At 42.6% G+C, this 18798-nt stretch overlaps 2 protein-coding genes across 4 annotated transcripts in view; one reads left to right on the forward strand and one right to left on the reverse strand.

Moving 5' to 3' along the window:
• Positions 1 to 18798, reverse strand: part of bag5 (BCL2 associated athanogene 5) — a 19431-nt gene continuing 633 nt past the window's right edge. Inside the window, exons 1-5 of one of the 3 annotated variants that reach the window (XM_032527138.1) lie at positions 15891 to 16241; positions 15396 to 15504; positions 9280 to 10173; positions 2590 to 7720; positions 1 to 2254 (exon numbers count right to left, since the gene is read on the reverse strand). In XM_032527138.1, the coding sequence (XP_032383029.1) occupies positions 7180 to 7720; positions 9280 to 10173; positions 15396 to 15427 (1467 nt within the window). In that variant the 5' untranslated portion in view covers positions 15428 to 15504; positions 15891 to 16241 and the 3' untranslated portion in view covers positions 1 to 2254; positions 2590 to 7179. Of the gene's footprint in view, positions 2255 to 2589; positions 7721 to 9279; positions 10174 to 15395; positions 15505 to 15890; positions 16242 to 18798 lie in introns of those variants that run through there. The other 2 variants (XM_032527140.1, XM_032527139.1) reach the window with 2 other exon arrangements.
• coa8 (cytochrome c oxidase assembly factor 8) overlaps positions 16757 to 18798 on the forward strand; it is a 14052-nt gene continuing 12010 nt past the window's right edge. Inside the window, exon 1 of the mRNA XM_032527142.1 lies at positions 16757 to 17036. Within this exon, the coding sequence (XP_032383033.1) occupies positions 16902 to 17036 (135 nt within the window). The 5' untranslated portion in view covers positions 16757 to 16901. The remainder of the gene's footprint in view (positions 17037 to 18798) is intronic.

Consider the following 18798-nt stretch of genomic DNA (forward strand, 5'->3'; position numbering starts at 1 on the left):
TGATCAAGACACGCTGTCTTTATTTTGCAGTGGGAATACAAATTGAAAACACAACCATCCATGGAGCATTCACACGACTAATTTTTTTCCAGTCTGCGTGCTTTTTTTACAAGCGCGTCTCGGAGGAGAAACAGCTAAAGCCCGTCACAATCAATGCAGGTAAAGGCGACTTAAGAAAACATATTTGGAAAATAAAAAGGAATGCAATACCCTTTTTTTTTCCATCACAGAACACATTTGCAGAAAGAAAGGCAGAGCAACAATAACAAACAGTGACTAAACAACATAAAAACTGTGCTTCAACAAAAGAACTTTTGGCTAAAGCTCAATAAGGAGGATCCCTCCTGGTGGATTTGTACTTTCATAAATCAGCATGTTTGCTTTCTATCATCCTGTCCACTTTTAGAATATATCACCCGTCTAGTTGCACCAGACAAGATAGTTACAGCAGTAGAAATGAATGGAACAGTACTCTCACGTCTGTACGTTAATGCTGGAGCAGCCGGCTAAATTAGCTTAGCACAAAGACTGGAAACAGGGGGAAAACGGCTATCCTGTCTCTTAGTTGATAAAATCATTTAGCTTGCATTTTAGAAAACAAAGATATGGACCAGCAAGCCGCTCATAACGCCCCCCAGAAGTAATTGTTCCGAGAGTAAACAAGGAAGTGAGGTGACGAAGTATAGGAGCGCCAAATTCCATTTTAAATTCATTGAAATTAATGATTTTAAGGGACCTTAGACACAATAATGTTCTCATTTTAATAGTTTTAGGAGACTCATTTTAAGCCAATCCCTGTTTTACTAACCCTAAGTATTTTTCTTGCCTAAACCTAACAATGTTAAAACGTGTTTCAATCGGTTAAATAAAAATGTCACATGACTAATCCACCACTGTGAGGTATTAAGTAGAAGGGTTCTTTGTGTCGTTTTGGGACTTTTTGGAACTTATACAGTCGTTTAGGTATAAGGATGTTGAAATCCTCCTACCTGCACCTCCAAAACTTTTAACATTTGTTAAATCTGTAAAAACAAATGCTTAAAATTAACATTTTGCAGTTGCACGTATGGTGATGTGCTGGACTAGTTCTTTGCTGGGACCATCCAAATATGGATTAATCCACCACTGAAAATAGTCCCCAACAAACGCAGTATTTGTTCCTGTTTTGAGTAAGTTTGTTTAAAACTACAGTGACCAGCTGTGATCAAGAAATTACAGAGCCGTTTAAAAAAAAAAGAAAAGAAAAAAGAAATATATATGTATACATTGCCTGGTTTTAAAGATTTGGATTAATTCTAGGAACCAGGCAACCGACGGAGAATTGGACAGAGCCATGCTAGCTGTAAAAGGCAAGCTTCTACTTGAATTGTCATTTCTAGATTTTCTACACTACAATTGAGATAAAATGTGGTAATTAGTGAGATTTAGAGTTGCTGGAAGGTGGATTGTACAATCAACTGCTGCAAACTGTAACTTAAGGACAAGCTCAAAAACATTAGTTGCACCTTAAGCCCCACCCAGCATAATTTTTGGGGTTGGTACAACCATCTACCTTCTTCTTCGTCACCATAATCCCCATTTTAGGTTTCTGAAATCAACTTTGGTACCATGAAATACAAAGAGAAAACATTCCTCAATGACTACATTCAATATAGGATCAGAAAAAATGAAATCTTTTAATCTGCAAGTCCCTAACTCCATTTGGTGTAAATACGTGGTGCTGTAAAGGGCTGATAGCTTTCAGACAGCCACCCTTCAATACCCACTGGGTCTGAATCTTTTAGACACTTTGACTAAAGGACGCCAGTGCCATCAGGTTTAGATCCTCTGGATGGACCCGGGCTGCTTTTAGCGCTCCATCACAGTATGCATTGGGGAATACAAGACGTCTGGGTGGAGAAGACTGGGAAGGTATGTTGTTTCAGGGTTAGGGATTAAGAATTTATCAAATCTAAACAACCTTTTAATGACAACAGTTTTTCTAAGAGCTGTTCATGCCATTTAATAAAGCGCTTGAGCTTAAACTAAAATCTTTCTCATGAAATGTCCTTTTAAAAACGGGATTTAAGAGTTGACTCTCTGAAGATTTGTTTCAGCAGTTTTAAAGGATAAGTCTACATGTAATGTTCTACATTGTTCAACAAATCTTATGAAAAAGACCCAAACCAACAGTAAATGTATCACCATGAACACACACACAATGTAGTTTAGTTGGACTCAATCCTACAAACACCATCCTGCTGCCACAAACACTCTGGGCTTGCAGTATATTCCCGGGTTTTCTCCAGAGTCTGGTAGGACCGGTCTAAAGGACCAGAGTCTGGTATGACCAGGCTGATGTACCAGAGTCTGGTATGACCGGGCTAATGGACCAGAGCCTGGTAGGACCGGGCTAATAGACCAGAGCCTGGTAGGACCGGGCTAATGGACCAAAGTCTGGTAGGACCAGGTTAATGGACCAGAGCCTGGTAGGACCGGGCTAATGGACCAAAGTCTGGTAGGACCAGGTTAATGGACCAGAGCCTGGTAGGACCGGGCTAATGGACCAGAGTTTGGAAGAACAAGGCTAACAAACACTCACTTGAGGACCAAATGTGAATTAATCCGCCGCTGAAAATAGTCCAACAAATACACTATTTTCTCCTGTTTGAGCAACGTTTGCTAAAGAATCCAGTGTCCAGCTGTTTTAAGAAATGATTTAGCATTTTAAAAAAACAAGTGAAATCATTTGTTTCCTGTTCTTTTTTTTTTTTAAAGCTATGCATTGATTTTGTTGGTTTTGGTCTTTCCACAACACCTCCTGACAAAAAATAACATCTGGAATATCAGCAGTCTTATCCTTTAAAATGTTGCTCCGTGACTTTCCCCAGACCGGACCTATGTTTGAAAAACTTTCACACTCATGCAAGGACGAAGTAGTAAAGAAATACGTTCTTTCAGATGTATAAAATCCATCATCCTTTCTTGTCTAAACACATAACGGCTGCAAAAATGCATTATAATACTGTCATCAAATTATTATTCATTCCGAAGTGATACTGGTTCGTAAGTGTACTTCAAATCTGGGTAAATATGGTATATACATATATAGACAGTACAGAATAAAAGGGAGCAGGGGGGATATTTGGGGATATTTTGGAAAGGGTTATTAGCTCCCTCTCTGACAAAAACCTTCAGAAAACATTTAGAAAATGGTGCTTTACCTCACTGCCACGCTGCTTTTTAAGTTTGTACTTCTCTCTATGAACCACGGAGTATAAATTTGTGTGGTTGCCAGAGCAACTAATCATGGAGGCGAACACTGAATAAAAACAAAGGCTTCAAGACACTATGACAAGACAAAAAAAGATCTAAGTATTTCTTTATACAGTGTAAAACCTGTGATAAATTATCAAACGAATGTTTAAAAAGGAAGCAGTGTACAGAAATGCAATAACTAAATGCACTAAATAATATAATAAAATAAAATGTGAACTTAAGGTTTGGTCTGAGAGAGCATAAGGCTCGCTGTGAGAAAGCATCTGTTGCAACAACCACCAGCGAGCAGGCTGACAATGTTTAATGAACAGTTTGATCTTGTTTTCTTCCACACGAGTCAGCTCCATACCCAGGAGGCCGAGCTGCAGGCCTTGTGCCAAAAAAATGCTTCCAACAGACGCTTAATGCACATAAAAAGGGTCTGTGGGACTTCACCGGGACGTGTTATTTACATAGTGAAACACAGGCAGCTGGGCGTAGAAGATTTGCTTCAGCTTTATTGGGACTTGTTGTCGGGAAACTAGCGTGACATTTGACCCTTTAGTTTGCGTTCACACTGCGAGCAACCGGCATTTACCGAGCAAAGGAAAACTATTCCTACAGAGCTGATGGAACAGGGACACCCAGCAGGGTACAAGTCATCAGTCCTTCATCAGTCTAACGCAGACCGAATGAGAAGCTGATGAGAGCCCCACAAATCTGCCACTTCACCTCAAAGTCCGTTAAGTACACGGATGGAAGACGTACTCAGATATTCTACTTAAGTAAACTAAAACTGCAGTGTAAAAATACTTTGCATTCCAAATTTTACCTTGGTAACGTACGAGGATTAGAATAGAAATATGCTTCAAGTGTCCAAAGTAAGGCAGGCCCATTTCAGAATAATATATCATTGGATTATGGTTATTGATTCATTGATGTTTTCATCCCTTTAATGTTGCAGCTGGTACAGTTGGAGCTTACTTTAACTACTTAATATACTGCTGGGTAGCTTAATCTATATTAATACATCATTTATGCGTTGATTATATTTTGTTTTAATAATCCAAAACTGCACAGTATGACTGAAGCTATCAAATAAATGTTGTGCAGTAAAAAGTACAATATTTGCCTCTGAATTGTAGTGACGTAGAAAGAGCAGAAATTGAAAATACTGGAATTGGAAGTACCTCAACATTGTACTCAAGTACAGTACTTGAGTAAATCTACTTAGTTACTTTCCACCACTGATCAAACTGGTGTTGTGCAGCTGTCTATCATGTCGGACATGGTCTTCATCAGCAGTTGCCAGGCAAGGGTAAATGTTCACATTTCTTATTTTTCTGAAGAGTTTAAAATTTCATTGTTGAATTTGTCTAAGTTCCTGTTTTTTAAACATGTATTAACAGACCTTTGGCTACTTAGGGGCACAACATTAACATTTCATCACCTTATAAAGTTGATGGGGTAGAAGTTGCGTAGTTATGGAACATTATCATTCATTTGGACTAGCGTGTGTGTCCATCTGATAAATGTAACTTTTATCTTCTCTCTCTCTTTTAGCCGTTCGTGGTCTCTTTAGAGTTAGCTGCTAAACGCTCCACTACCTGCGCTCTGCTGGTTGCTGCTGAGCGGAAAGTTTACAGTGGGTTTATGACAGCATGTTTTGTTAAAAAACAGCTGCCTGCTGCTGCTGGAAACAACGCTATGAGAGCTGTGATAGTGAACCAAAACCCAGACAATGAGCTATAAGGTGCTACAAAGCTTTATAGGGCCGAGGGGAACTGCAGAGTGGAGTATAAGCGACCTCTTTTACGTACTGTACATGTCAGTTGATCCATTTTTTGACATTAAAATCTTAATTACACGTCCTTTAAATTCCTCAAAATGCTCAGAAAAATGTCAATTTGAAAATCTACGGCTACATTTCAGCCAATGAAGATAATGCGATATGATTGAAAGCTCCAGAAGAGCTCCTGAATAAGGTGTGATTCATCAACTGCTGTTAGGGTTGGGTTAGGGTTAACCTAATCCTAACCCTCAGGCATGAGCTTTAAAAACTCAAAATTATCTGCAGAAATAAGTATCTCAACAAGTATCTCTTCATCATTGAATCTTTGAGGTCAGCAGAAAGCTGTGAAGTAATCCGGTCAGCTTATTATTTGTGTTTTGTCAGTTTAGCTCCTGAGAGCCAGAGATGGGCCCATCAGCAGCCAGGCTGTTTGCAGTGTGAAAGCTCAATGTCACTCATATTAGTCGCCAGCTGCAAAGCAGCGTTGTCATTCTGTGTTACCACAAAATACTGACCCAAACACCTTCTACCTTTTGTCTTTTATCGTCAGGAAACTGATTCAAAAAAGCGCCTCAATTTCTGACAAGTAGTGCAAATTTCTAGTGGCGATAAGAGCCGGGGTGCTCTCCACTAACACATTCAGTGCTTTAGTGTTAATGTATATCACAAATGAGCAGCTGCTTGCTTCTTTCCTCACTACAAGGCTGCTTTTCCACAAACCGGTTCACAGGGAAGGGTGAAACTAAAGGCACAGAGATTTTTTTGGACTCATCTTCCAGTCTTTTCCCTCTCCTCCCACCGTCTCGAGCAGCAAGCTTCGAGAAGTTTCTAGAAGGCTCTGTCGACTGCGATTACCATCAGTGCTCTGTACCGCACAGGAGCCCACTGCCGACCCTGTGAGCTTCAGCCTTGATGTGTCAATCCAGAGGATATCACCGCCTCGGCCTCCCTTCCTCTTCCTCTCCCCAGGGACCTCTCACAGTCCCAGTCAGAAAGCAGTGGGTGGAAACAAAAAGCAGCAAAAATGTCCTCCTCTTTCTTCCATCTCTGAATTTTTAAAAACCTGATCCATTTATAGCCTAACACGATCATACAGTCACAACAGACAGATTACAGACTAACAGCAGCACAAACAGCGAGGGGAAAGGTACTTATCTTTTCAAACATCCTCACAACATGAAATCTCGACTGCTAACTTTATCTGGATCTCAGCTGCATTTCTTGTTGTTTGCCAGCCCGCCAACGACAGCTGTGGTCTGCAGATTTTCCATTGGCCGCAACCGGTGGTGAATTTGGAGCGCTACCAGAGACACAGAGGGGATAAACAGGATCACGCAGGAGTGGAGGGTGACCTTACATCCTAGCTGTTTAAACACAGATTGCCACAGCTCGGCTTCTAATGTTTCACCTTTGATGCTGCCTCTAAAGAAATCTCTCAATTATCACTGCAGATCAAATTTCCTATTTACCATTTGTTCACACCATCTGCTTTGCCAAAAACATTGAAACAAAATTTGATTTATAATACAAAACTGCAGCAAAACTAAACTTTTGGTGCCCATAATCAGCACAGCACAGTATCAGAATCTGGACCAAGACGGTAGCCGTGGACGACGCCATAATTAGGTCACTGTATTTAACACATGCATCGACGGAGATTAATCAGGCCAGGCGGGGAGACCACTGCCAAGCAATCCATCACACTTTATCGATATCGAGTGCAGTCTGGGAGGACACACACACACACACACACACACACACACACACACACACACACACACACACACACACACACACACACACACACACACACACACACACACACACACACACACACACACACACACACACACACACACACACACACACACACACACACACACACACACACACACAAAATTCAAAGTGTGTTTGTTAAATGGAGTTCTGTGTTTTTCTCAGGTTCGGCCACAACGGTACCACATTGACAAAAGAAAAGCGCTGCTGCAGTGCATTCTGGGGATTTGAGTCAATATGTACAGCCCGTGGAATGATAACGTAAGAGTTTCTTTTTTTTTTTTCAATTTACACGTATTATCAGCTCCTTTCTTTCCTGCAGCGACATCCCATCTAGCACCATGGCTACCACACTGGGATGTTTTGAAACAAAATCAATACTCCCACTCGTCCGTCTTCATGTCCAGGTAGTTGAGAATGTTCTGTGCAAACTTCACTGCCTGCTTGCGCGCTATCTTGGTGGTCTCGTCGCCCTGCGGGTCCACGGCGTCCAGCGCCAGCAGCTGTTTGGTCAGCAGCTCCTCGAGCATCATGTAGCTCTTGTCAAGTCGCTTGCCGTCGAAGCCCAGTGCCTGGGCCTGGAGGTCCGAGAGGCTGCCCAGGACCAGCCACACGGCCCGGTGCGAAGGGTGTTCGCTGGGGCCCGGCTGGCGGCGGGCCAGAGCCTCGCGCAGGTCCAGGAAGGTGATGATGGCCTGGACCTCCACCACGGCGCGGCGGCGGGCCTCCCGGATGCACGGGTTTCTGCCCGTGTCCACCTGGTCCAGGTGAGTGAGCAGGCTCTGCAGCTCGGCCTTGGGCCTGAAGCTCAGATCCCCCATGATGCAGTGCCGCAGGACGCCGTCTCGCAGGTGGGAGACGTGGGCTCGCACCGCCTCAATCTCACGGATGGAGTTGTTCTGACCCAAGTCGTACCTGAAGACACAAAAACACTGATCTATACATCTATACCAAGTTTGGTGTTGGAGTTTGTAACGTCCACAAAAAGAGACAACACAACAACAAAGAGACACAAAATTGCTTTTTTTGCCACCAAATACGCACACCTAATTCCTTCACAAAGCTAGGGAAACGACTGACATGTATGGATATTTTCCAACATACTGTATATTAAACCTAAAATAAAAAAAATAAAAGTATTACTTAAGAGTCCTCTACTGATTTAGCACTGGCATACTGTAACACTTTAAAAAATAAAAGCATTAAAATAAATGGAGCAGAACCAGAAATATTGTCTTTTTTTTATTCTACACATTCTTCTTCCTCGTCAAAACCTGGAGCCTAGCCTACATTACCCACAATACAACACAGCGGGAGACGATTAGTTGAAGATTCCGGTGTATTATGATAGTAGCAGCTAATGCAGCCCAAAGGTTTTTATTTAAAACTTTTTTTTTCCCTTTAAGTCGTACTTCCACACACTTTAAACTGCTGATGTGTGGTGGTGGTGATGATGATGATGATGATGATGTGTAAAAATCAGTCCCCACCCCATAGCTAGTTATTCAGCTGATGTCTGCAGTGTGGCGCCAGCTGTTCCAAGCTGAGGGTTCTGTAAGCAGCCCCATCACGCCAGCCAGAGAATCACAGTTAATACCTTCTTAATAAAAGTCAAGTAGCATCATATTTAACCACGGTTTAGCCATGGAGTGCTCAGGAGCCTGAAGGTACGACAACAAAATACTCTATTGCAGAATTCTACTTTAGAAAGGCATTATTTTTTATTCCGGCTAGACTTACAAGCAAATAAACATTAAAATACATTTTCCATTCCATTAAGATGCGTTTAATTTTAGTGCATGGACAAGTTTGTCAAACAAACTTTATCAAACCTTTACTTTAATTAAAATTGAGGCCCAAAACTAGGCAGCACAGAGAAAAACATGTGAATGGAGTGGTACTTGGATCAGTGCTGGAGTCTGCTGTTATACAGTGTACATAATAGAGAACTCGGTAGGCGTATTATTGCCATCGGTGCATCTCTAGTGATGAGTCTAATTCCCTCCTGAGAGTGCAAAATGATCCAAATCTAAATTTCCTCCTCCAGTCTACCACCCAATAACATCAGCCGCACTCACTAAGGACAGCACAGTGTCCACGTCATACTTTGAAATGTAAAAAATGTTAGAGTGGCATTTCCTGCTGAAAAAATTGCATGCAAATGAACATCTGCACTAGAGAAAATAATAGAGATAATCTATCCTTTTGCCTTTTTTTTTTAAGCCAAAGCGCCAATAATTCATCTAAAATGTTATATATAAACATCTAAATCTAAATATGTTAAGTATATTTCGGTTTTAAACTGGTGGTTACATAAAAACAAGACATTTTGAATACTGCATCCTATACTTTAACTCATTTTCTGAATTTGAACAGCCCAAAATGATTACTCGATAAATAGAGAAAATGGTCGGCAGATTAATTAATAATACATATTAGTCGTAGCCGTGACCCATCCTCTGAGTGATGCCTACCTGCGCGTGTCGTCTCCTTCCACCTCTAGATCCAGATGTTTCAGCAGCCCGTTTATCTCCTCCACGACCTGCTTCCTGTAGTTGCGGATGGCCGCGTTCCCTGACACATCCAGCGCGTCCAGCTCCACCTGCATCTCGGTGAGGATTCGGGACAGGTGGGTGCAGCTGTCCCGGCCGCTCAGGCCCATCAGCAGCGCCACCAGCTGACCGCGCGCCACACTCACCTTCACCATCACCTGGTTGATGCGGTGCACGGCCTCGTGGGTGTCCCCCGACAGCGGCAGGGAGAGGGTCTGCTGCTGGGTGCGCCCTTCGATCACGTCCTGCACGGCGCACATGCGCGTCAGCGCCCGGTAGCGCGCCTTGCGCAGCGGCACCCGCCCCTCGGTCTTGACCTGGGTCAGCCGCAGCACGATCTCCTGCAGGGCGTCCACCAGCTCGTCGTTGATCTCCGCCACGCCGCCGGAGCGCTGGGGCGCCACCACGCGGTCGTCCACCAGCTGCCGCGCCTCGTTGCTCAGCTCCTCGATGGCCACGCGGGACGGGTGGGTGGCGTTCTCCTCCAGGTAGCGCAGGAGGCCCTCCACCTCCTGGGCCGCCCGTTTGCGCGCCCCCTGCAGCTCCGCCTTGCCCTCCGTGTCCACCTGGTCCACCTCCAGCAGCAGCCGTGTCAGCTCGCGCTCCAGCCGCTTGTAGTCGCGGTCGTTCTGCAGGCCGCTGAAGGTGCAGACCTGAGGGCCCAGGGACGCCACCTCCTTCTGCACCTCGTACAGCCGCGTCATGGCGGGGTGCTGCGGGTGGTACGTCGGCTGCTGCTGCTCCATGGGATGTGGCTGCTGCTGTGGGCCGCCATGATCCATCCTCTTCCCACCATCAAAGGGCTTCCCAAACAGGCTGGGGAAGAATAAACAGGAAGGCAAAGAGAAAAAGAAGAAGAAAAGAAGCATGAAAGGAGAGCCAGAACAATGAGCAACAATCCAGAGCAGAGCCTCAGCAGACTGGATTACTTCAAAAGTTTCATGTCAGATGCTCACAGCCATCATTGGTTGAAAAGGACCTCAAACTATCTGTCTGGATCCCCGCCAAAGGAAAAACCTCGCAACCGCCGCCAAACATTCAAATCTCCAACAACTCCGGAAGGAATTTACAACAACGTGGTTGGACGTGAATGCCATAAGCCCTGTTCTTACGTGCTCCTTAATATGTAAATAATGTGGCTTTTCAAAAGTGTCATTTTTGTAAATCTTTCCCTGCATCTTCAGTGGAAACTTCAGTTAAAACATACAACCTTGTGATAGAACCATAATGGCTGTTATGTTGCACTGGAGACAGTCGCCCACTGGCATCTAAAAAAAAACAACCATAAAGGATAAAGTGCTTTATCTCCAATTTGCAGGCAGGTCTGTCATCTTTACACCCTCAAAATTGTGCCAATACTGATTTATCTGCAATAAGCTACTATATATCCAACAAAACAGAGTTTAAGAGTAACAGCTGAAGAAAAATCGTGTTTCTACTGACCTCCAGTGATTTCACCCTGCTGCAGTGGTGTAGAAGTGTACTCAGTGTGTTTCACAGTAATAATAACTTTATTAAACCAAAACACATCTTAACGGAGAACCGAAATCTTTTTTTTTTTTAACAGTTAAATTGGGTTACAAGTGCAACAGAAATGTTTAACCTGAAGAGAAAGGCTCGATAATGCGACTGTGTTGCGTTACTCTTTACACATGCATGTACATAAAGCCACTAAATCAAAACAGTACATAGTATTAATAAGCACAGTACTGGGATGTCTTTACTACAAAATGGGGAAAGTACCTGAAATTTCTGGAGGGCTCTAAGAAGCTTTGTGTGGGGGAGAGACGTGTATGATGGGCTTATGGTGTTGTCATTTATGCATACGTTTATTCGGTTTATGGTGTAGCGTCTACTTTTTGTTGAATGATCTTGAATATTGTAGTACTGGGACATCTTTTCTTCATTTTTCTCTGGGTGGGTGGTGATGATGCCAGTTGTAGGTTTTGTATTTTTTTTTTTTTTTTAAATATATATATTTATGTTAATCACAAAAAACAAGCAGAGTACCATGGCACAATGACCCCACATCCATAAACAGTGCTATAAAAAGCCTGTTAGACGCTGTAAATATGTCCCTCTAAGGACTGAACTGGGATTAATATGCGAGTAAAAATGTCATTTGTTGACTCTTTTTCTTAATACAGTAGATTTAACTCCAGATGAATCACGTGAAAATCTAGCTATAGTCATATGAAATCAAACTTACAAATCATTTAAGAAAATGATTGAGGATAGCCTACATTTGGTCTCGACAAGAAGAAGAACACCCCCATGCCAACCATTCAGAGTAAAGCTGAGCGTTTCTACCGGGCTCCACTGCTGACATGATGGGGACATGTCCCCACGGAAGCAGGATCCAACCGGCCAATCAGGCTTCAGATACTGAGGAGGACACAAACTGACCGACACTCAAAATATGTCCACACTCGAGTAGAAAGCATGTCAAAGTGTGTCACAGGCGCCTCGAGCTGAGAAATGTTTTCCCAACTCAACACTACTTAGAAATAGAGCCCGACCGATAAAGGAGATTTAAAGGGGTGATACCAATACAAATATTTGGTTATTTAAAAATCCGATATTCTGATATATATATTTTTTTTTAAATAATCCAGAAACACTTAACAAAACCCTAACATTAGTTACTTGAGATCTCACTAAAATATGATAATAATTTGTTATTATCTTATGAAAACAGAGGAACATCAAAATATATTAAAGTTTAGATAAGTAAAATGTATAACAATACAAACTTAAGATATGAAACTTAAAGTCCTTTGAACAAAAATACAACAACAAAAAATAATCAGTGTTTTTCAACAGGGACGTTGTAGAGCGTCCTCTGGTGGACAGACTATGCAACGCCCAATCATAACAGGGACGTGTAGAGCGTCCTCTGGTGGACGACTATGCAACGCCATCACAACAGGGACGTTGTAGAGCGTCCTCTGGTGGACAGACTATGAACGCCATCAAACAGGGACGTTGTAGAGCGTCCTCTGGGCAGACTATGCACGCCATCACTAAACAGGGACGTTGTACAACTGCCTTGCTGGACAGACGTGCAACGGTAACACTAACAGGGACGTTTAGAGTGTCCTCTGGTGGACAGACTATGCAACGCATCACTAACAGGGACGTGTAGAGCGTCCTCTGGTGGAAGACTATGCAACGCCATCACTAACAGGGAAGTTGTAGATGTCCTCTGGTGGACAGACTATGCAACGCCATCACTAACAGGGACGTTGTAGAGCGTCCTTTGGTGGACAGACTATGCAACGCCCTCACTAAAAGGGAAGTTGTAGATGTCCTTGGTGGACAGACTATGCAACGCCAACACTAACAGGGACGTTGTAGAGCATCCTCTGGTGGACAGACTATGCAACGCCAACACTAACAGGGACGTTGTAGAGCGTCCTCTGGTGGACAGACTATGCAACGCCATCACTAACAGGGACGTTGTAGAGCATCCTCTGGTGGACAGACTATGCAACGCCATCACTAACAGGGACGTTGTAGAGCGTCCTCTGGTGGACAGACTATGCAACGCCATCACTAACAGGGACGTTGTAGAGCATCCTCTGGTGGACAGACTATGCAACGGCAACGCTCATAACATGGTTGACCGTCTGTTTTTATTTTATTTTTTAAAATATTTATTTATCAGAATCATTTGTCATAAATGATTCTGATGAATGAATATTGAAATATACAGGATTTTATTCTTTTTTTTAATAAATCGGCCATCATAGTTTGGGAAACGCCTAATATCGGCCCGCCAAAATATGGGTCAGACTCTACTTAGAAATATACGTCTTCAGCACTCCTTAGTCGGATTATTAACAGGGTTCTCTTTTAAGCGGCTAAATGATCTTTCGAGCCAAAAGGCCAAAGATTTAGTGACTTCTGCTTCTCCAATGTGACGATTTGCCGCGTTCTGTTTGGAATGATTGTAAACGGAATATGACACAAGAAATCAGGAGCCGTCACTTTAAGAAGGCTCTGGGAACTTGTGACATTTTATAGACTGAACAATTACCTGATCAATCTAGGAAATAATCAGCAGATTACTCAATATTTAAAATAATTAGTATTTGCAGTCCTAGTTCTCAGAGATGGCAGTACCTTGAGGGTACAGTATAATAATATATATATATATATACACACACACACACTGTATATATAGGTCATCATCAGTAGGCTAGTTTTACAGAGATGGGTGTGTCAGTGGGGCAGAAATTTGCCTGTCTTTGTAGTCATTCAGTCTTACTGTAGTCACTTTGCATCAGTTTGTCTTTTGTAGTAATTTTGCATCTCTACAGTCATTTTGCATATCTTTGTAGTTGTGTTGCATCTATTTTCAGTCTTGTTGTCTCACCGTCTTTCAGCAAGCCTTTGGAGAGGAAGAGAGGCTGTCCTGTGCAAAGCCTGCTGCCATTACAGATCCACACTGACACTGCTGAGCAGAGATACTACACAAAATACTACCGCAAATTGTACAAATATTATAGGAAACCGGAATTTTTTTTAAGCGGAGGTATACCATTGTTCTGGGTTAAACTGCTTTACTAATTTGACTGTATTTGAATGCTGTGTGTAGCTGTAATATGAATGGAAAATAAACATACTGGAGGGTCTAGGGTGGCAGATGATATATATCAAAACACTTTGACCTAGAGCAAAAAAAACTGAACTCTGTGACGTTATAACATTAATGTCAGTAGTCATGCACACAGAGGCTCTGACCTGGAGCCCTCGGGCCCCAGGGCTGCTTCCCCAGAAGAAAATCCTCCATAATCACAATGGAAACCTCTAGCTTGAAATGATGAACCACCTCCAGCATTCAAAAATATTATACAGGAACAAAGAAAATGAAAGAGAGAGACAGAGTAGTAAATCATTCCCATCAGTCTACGGCCACATCAAAGACTTTTCTACATCTGCATGGTGAACAGTAATACTCAGGATTAAGGACCGTTGTAGTTTTTGCAAAAACATGGCTCAGGGGAGAAGGCTGCATCACGAGACAGGCTGTCATTATCAGCCGAGGTACCCTAAAAGCAGGATGTGGTTGTTGCATATGAACACAAATCCCACAATATGATGTTAAGTTATCCACAACATCAATAACACATTTTAGAATAGACGGGATTAGGTTATCAGCATTCCCTGAAGTACTTTTCTGAAGGAGGGCCATGGGGCTGGGCATTTCCATAATAGTGTACGGACACATGCCGGCGCCAGAGCTTACAAATCGGGAGTATTTATTAGGATAATCTCAGCAAAATCCACTCCAGCCTGGCAAAAACAACTCATCCCTTAATTTTATCCAAGAGGGACAAGAAAAGAAACGGAGTCTGATGTGATGAAGCTAAGAATAGGTTGGCTAGCAGGAATCTTCCCTCCCATGAGTCACTAAGAACAGAGGTAAAAAATAAAAAATATGTTTTATGTTTCAGATTACCTTGACATCGGCAAGTGTTAACTGTAAAAAGAAATGTTATTTTAAAAGTAATGTAGGGAATGCTGATGACATAATCCTAAAGTCTATTCCATTAAGTGGTCTGGTTTCTCTGGATGACAAAACATCATATTGTGGGTTTTGTGTTGATATAAAACAACCACATCATGCTTTCAGGGCACCTCTGCTGAATATGGCATTTCTTTTTACAATGTCTTTGCAGATGACTGGAGGTAACATGCAACCCCCAATGTTCTTGCTTTATATCTTCCCCAAAACCATCCAAGCACCTTCCTGCACGGCTGCATGCACCGGTCCTGCACGGCTTTGCGCATTATGTCACCGGACAAAATCCGAAATGGCACAGCTGGTTGCGAAGGTATCTGCCATCCTGTGAGACCGGTTATCAGTAGCAGCACATAACGCACCACACCTCCACATTCACACAAAACACATCGAAGCATCTCCTGTCAGCTGTATCCTGTGTGTGTCTCTCTCTGAAACACACACACACACACACACACACACACACACACACACACACACACACACACACACACACACCATTATTTCTCACCTTTTCAAAACTCCGAATACATGCGCGCACATTTCTACGGATGTCTGTTTCCATCGGCCACAGCAGGGCGGGTCGTGGACCAAAGTGGCATCCAGATGGATAACCCCCCCTTTAAAGAAAACACGACCGAGATGTCGGTGGTGCTCCTCTGGTCAGCTTCAGCACCTAACGCCCGACCGACCGACCGACTGACTGACTGCGGTTGGGCTGGTGTCGCCCCTCCCACACACTACCACAGGGGCTTCCTCCGCCGTCCCTTGCTTTTAAACAACTTACTTTACGACATAATATCTTACTGAAACTTCCATAATGTTTTTAATAACCACTTTGGATCCAACAAAGCTGGAACCGAACACTCTTTTCACCGACATGTCCCTATTGTTGCCACTGATGATGATCATCACCTGACTCGGCCCCACCTTTTGGCTGAATAACTCCAGCTTTTGGGGTTTTTGATATACATACACCGCTTTAATATTTCCACCCTTAACTTACCTGCATAGCCAGCGTACAGCCATCTGAACTGTTGCGGAAAAGTGCGCACCTCCCCTGATTAATGCTAAACATTAGCCTACCTAGCTAACGTTACCTTTACTTTCCAGCTCACGCGTACGAACTAACGCGGAGTTTCTCTTCACTCCTTTGGAGGGGGAGTTAACCCGTTTAAACGGCGTTCGTTTCTCTTGATGAATACAAAATGTTTATCGGTGTTTAGCTAACGTGTACTAAATACACATCCACGTAGAATAAAAAACATTTACGTGTCATTTTGCCGGTGATGGACTTAGCTATTTTTGGACGTCGTGTAAGTTTTGGTCGTCCAACATGGGTGTGCTCCATTTACAGCCTGTGGCCGTGCCGTCGGATGCGTAGCGGCCAACTGTCTATGGTAGCGGTTAGTGCGGGTGTTGTGTTCAAGTACCCTTAAAAAAGTAGTATAACCATCTGACAAGGGAAATGAAAGGAGTATCATCACATACGTCATTGGTACCAAACCTGTAGTATTTTATCTGTAGCCTGTTTGATTGTAAAGAGCATGTGTTATCATAACCAACGATCAAACTGTGCATGATATTTAAAAAAGAATAATTCATCATATTCGTATTGGTACTTTTTTTGTTAATACTCCCCCCTTACCCTAGCTAAATAATAATAATCATCATCATCATCATCATCATCATTATGACAATAATGCCTTACATTTATATAGTGATTTTCATAACATAAAGCATTCAAGTGAATGGACACACTTATTGATTCTCTCGATTGGGGAAACGTGTCCAAACTTTGACTGGTACCATGAAGAAGAAACCCCGCCCGACTAGCTCAATCAAGGGCTGCGCCGGTAATAATTTGAAGCCCGTCCTTTCCTTGTGGGAGTGACCGGAAACGGAAGTGCTCACACAGAAGGACACCGAAATTAACTCTCCTAAAGTACACGGTTGGATACTATAACCACCAGGACAGACTCTCCTTAAAACTGCAGTTTAGTTTGAGTTAATTAAAATGGCGTCCAAAGCAGCAGCAGCAACAGCGGGCTGTGTAACATGGAGGGTTTTCAGTCCTCCATGCAGTTTCTCAACACTGAATATTCGGCAGTGCGGCTCCAAACTGGCAACCCAACCGCACAAAACACCAAAGGTTCGTACAGTAAATCATAATACCTCGTAAAATATACTGAGTATGAGAGCTACCATGTTGAATATTTGACTTACAGGAAGTGTTACCTCCTCGGGAGTTCGTTTACAACAATCACACCGGCGTGCGTGTGTGTTGCCATGATACTGTTGCTGGGGTGGTTGCCATGTTTTCATTTTAAATGCATGCATATTACAAGAAAAATCTAAATACTCCATTATAAATTGAATTTACGCATTCAAAATGCAGTCGTGGAAGAAGTATTTAATACCACAGTATATAAAATACTAAGTCCTGAATTCAAAATCTTATAAAGTACAAAAGCAATATACCTACATTAAAAAAAAAATAATGTTGCTCATTATGCAGAATGTGCCGGAATCATAGCCTACATATTATGTTACTTGTTTGGTTTTGTCGAACAGTGTGACAGTGACTGAGGCTATATTAAAAGGAGTTACTTTGATACTTCCCTGATTGTGTAAATGCTAGAGCCACACACAGTGATTTGCTAATTTAACATTTTAGAATTATTTGTGTTATTTCTTTTTTACTAGAGACACACACACCCTTGCTAAATTAAAGGGCCCCTGCCTGGATCAGGGAAACCGGAGCCGAGGCCAAAGGCCTTTTCTGATTTTACCCCAGACGTCCCCTACTGAAGAGCTTTTGTCCCCCTTGTATATTTAAAGCCCAGCCCGAGGGGATCTTTACAACCAATGATTTTTCTTTAGTACTCACGGCCAGGAACCGTTCCTCCCAGGGTCACCGGAGGTCCCCTCCTTCTCAAGGACGCCCTCTAGCCTTTATTAGTCGCCCGTCCGAGAGAAGCTAAGAGCTCGGTGGTTCTGACCGGCAGAGCGGATGGGGAAATGCCCCCCCCACTAGGAGACAACAGGAGGTCTGACTGTCAACGTGGATCCCTGCAGGGGTGCATCTCGCCCAGGTGGTTAAAGAAGAGTCTTAACTACCCTCACGGGAGGGAAACCTCTGCCCTCGGACGGCCGAGGGGTGAGCGAGAGAAATTAAATGACTAAATCAAGGAATACAAGTCTTTTGGGCCCCTAGCTCATAACAAGCTCTGGTAGTTTTATTCTTTAGTGAATAAGCAAAAACAAGTACAAAATATAGAAATAATCTTTCCGCTTTCTACCCTAAAAGCAAAAAGAATCCATAATCAGAGAATAGAAGAAAAAAAACGGTATGCGGGTAAGCCACGCTGAAGAGAGAGGCCACATCCACTCATATTTATAGTCAAAGTCAAGGCTAAAAAACCCTCCCTTCTGGAAATCAGGGTATTTCCATCATTACATAATCACACAGGTGGCCACAGCAGAAGACGTGTTCAGATAAGATCCACTGTTATAGCAAGTGTGACCCTTAGCACACGTAGAAGGGTGCAAAGGTCACACCTAACGCCTATTCTATAGTTTTAGCGGTTTCCAGTATTTAGTTCATACATACATCAAAACAATATACATCATGGGTTACATAGCACACTTTAAGCAGGATATATTTTAGCTGTGTGTTTTGGGGTTTTCAACTGAACCTTTGTTCAAAAGTTTAAAGATTTTAATACTGCTGGTAATCTTAACCTATACTAATACATCCTCATTTATCTGTTGCTTATATTTTCTATTAATCATCTAAATCTGCAAAGTAACTAATTATGCCAAATAAATACTGATTCAGTACGTAGAGTAAATGTACTTATAGTTTATTAGTTACATTCCATCACTGACACAGTCTACTTCAGTAGAGTATT

The sequence above is a fragment of the Etheostoma spectabile genome, chromosome 9 (genome assembly GCF_008692095.1).
Source record: "Etheostoma spectabile isolate EspeVRDwgs_2016 chromosome 9, UIUC_Espe_1.0, whole genome shotgun sequence".
Lineage (NCBI taxonomy): Eukaryota > Metazoa > Chordata > Actinopteri > Perciformes > Percidae > Etheostoma > Etheostoma spectabile.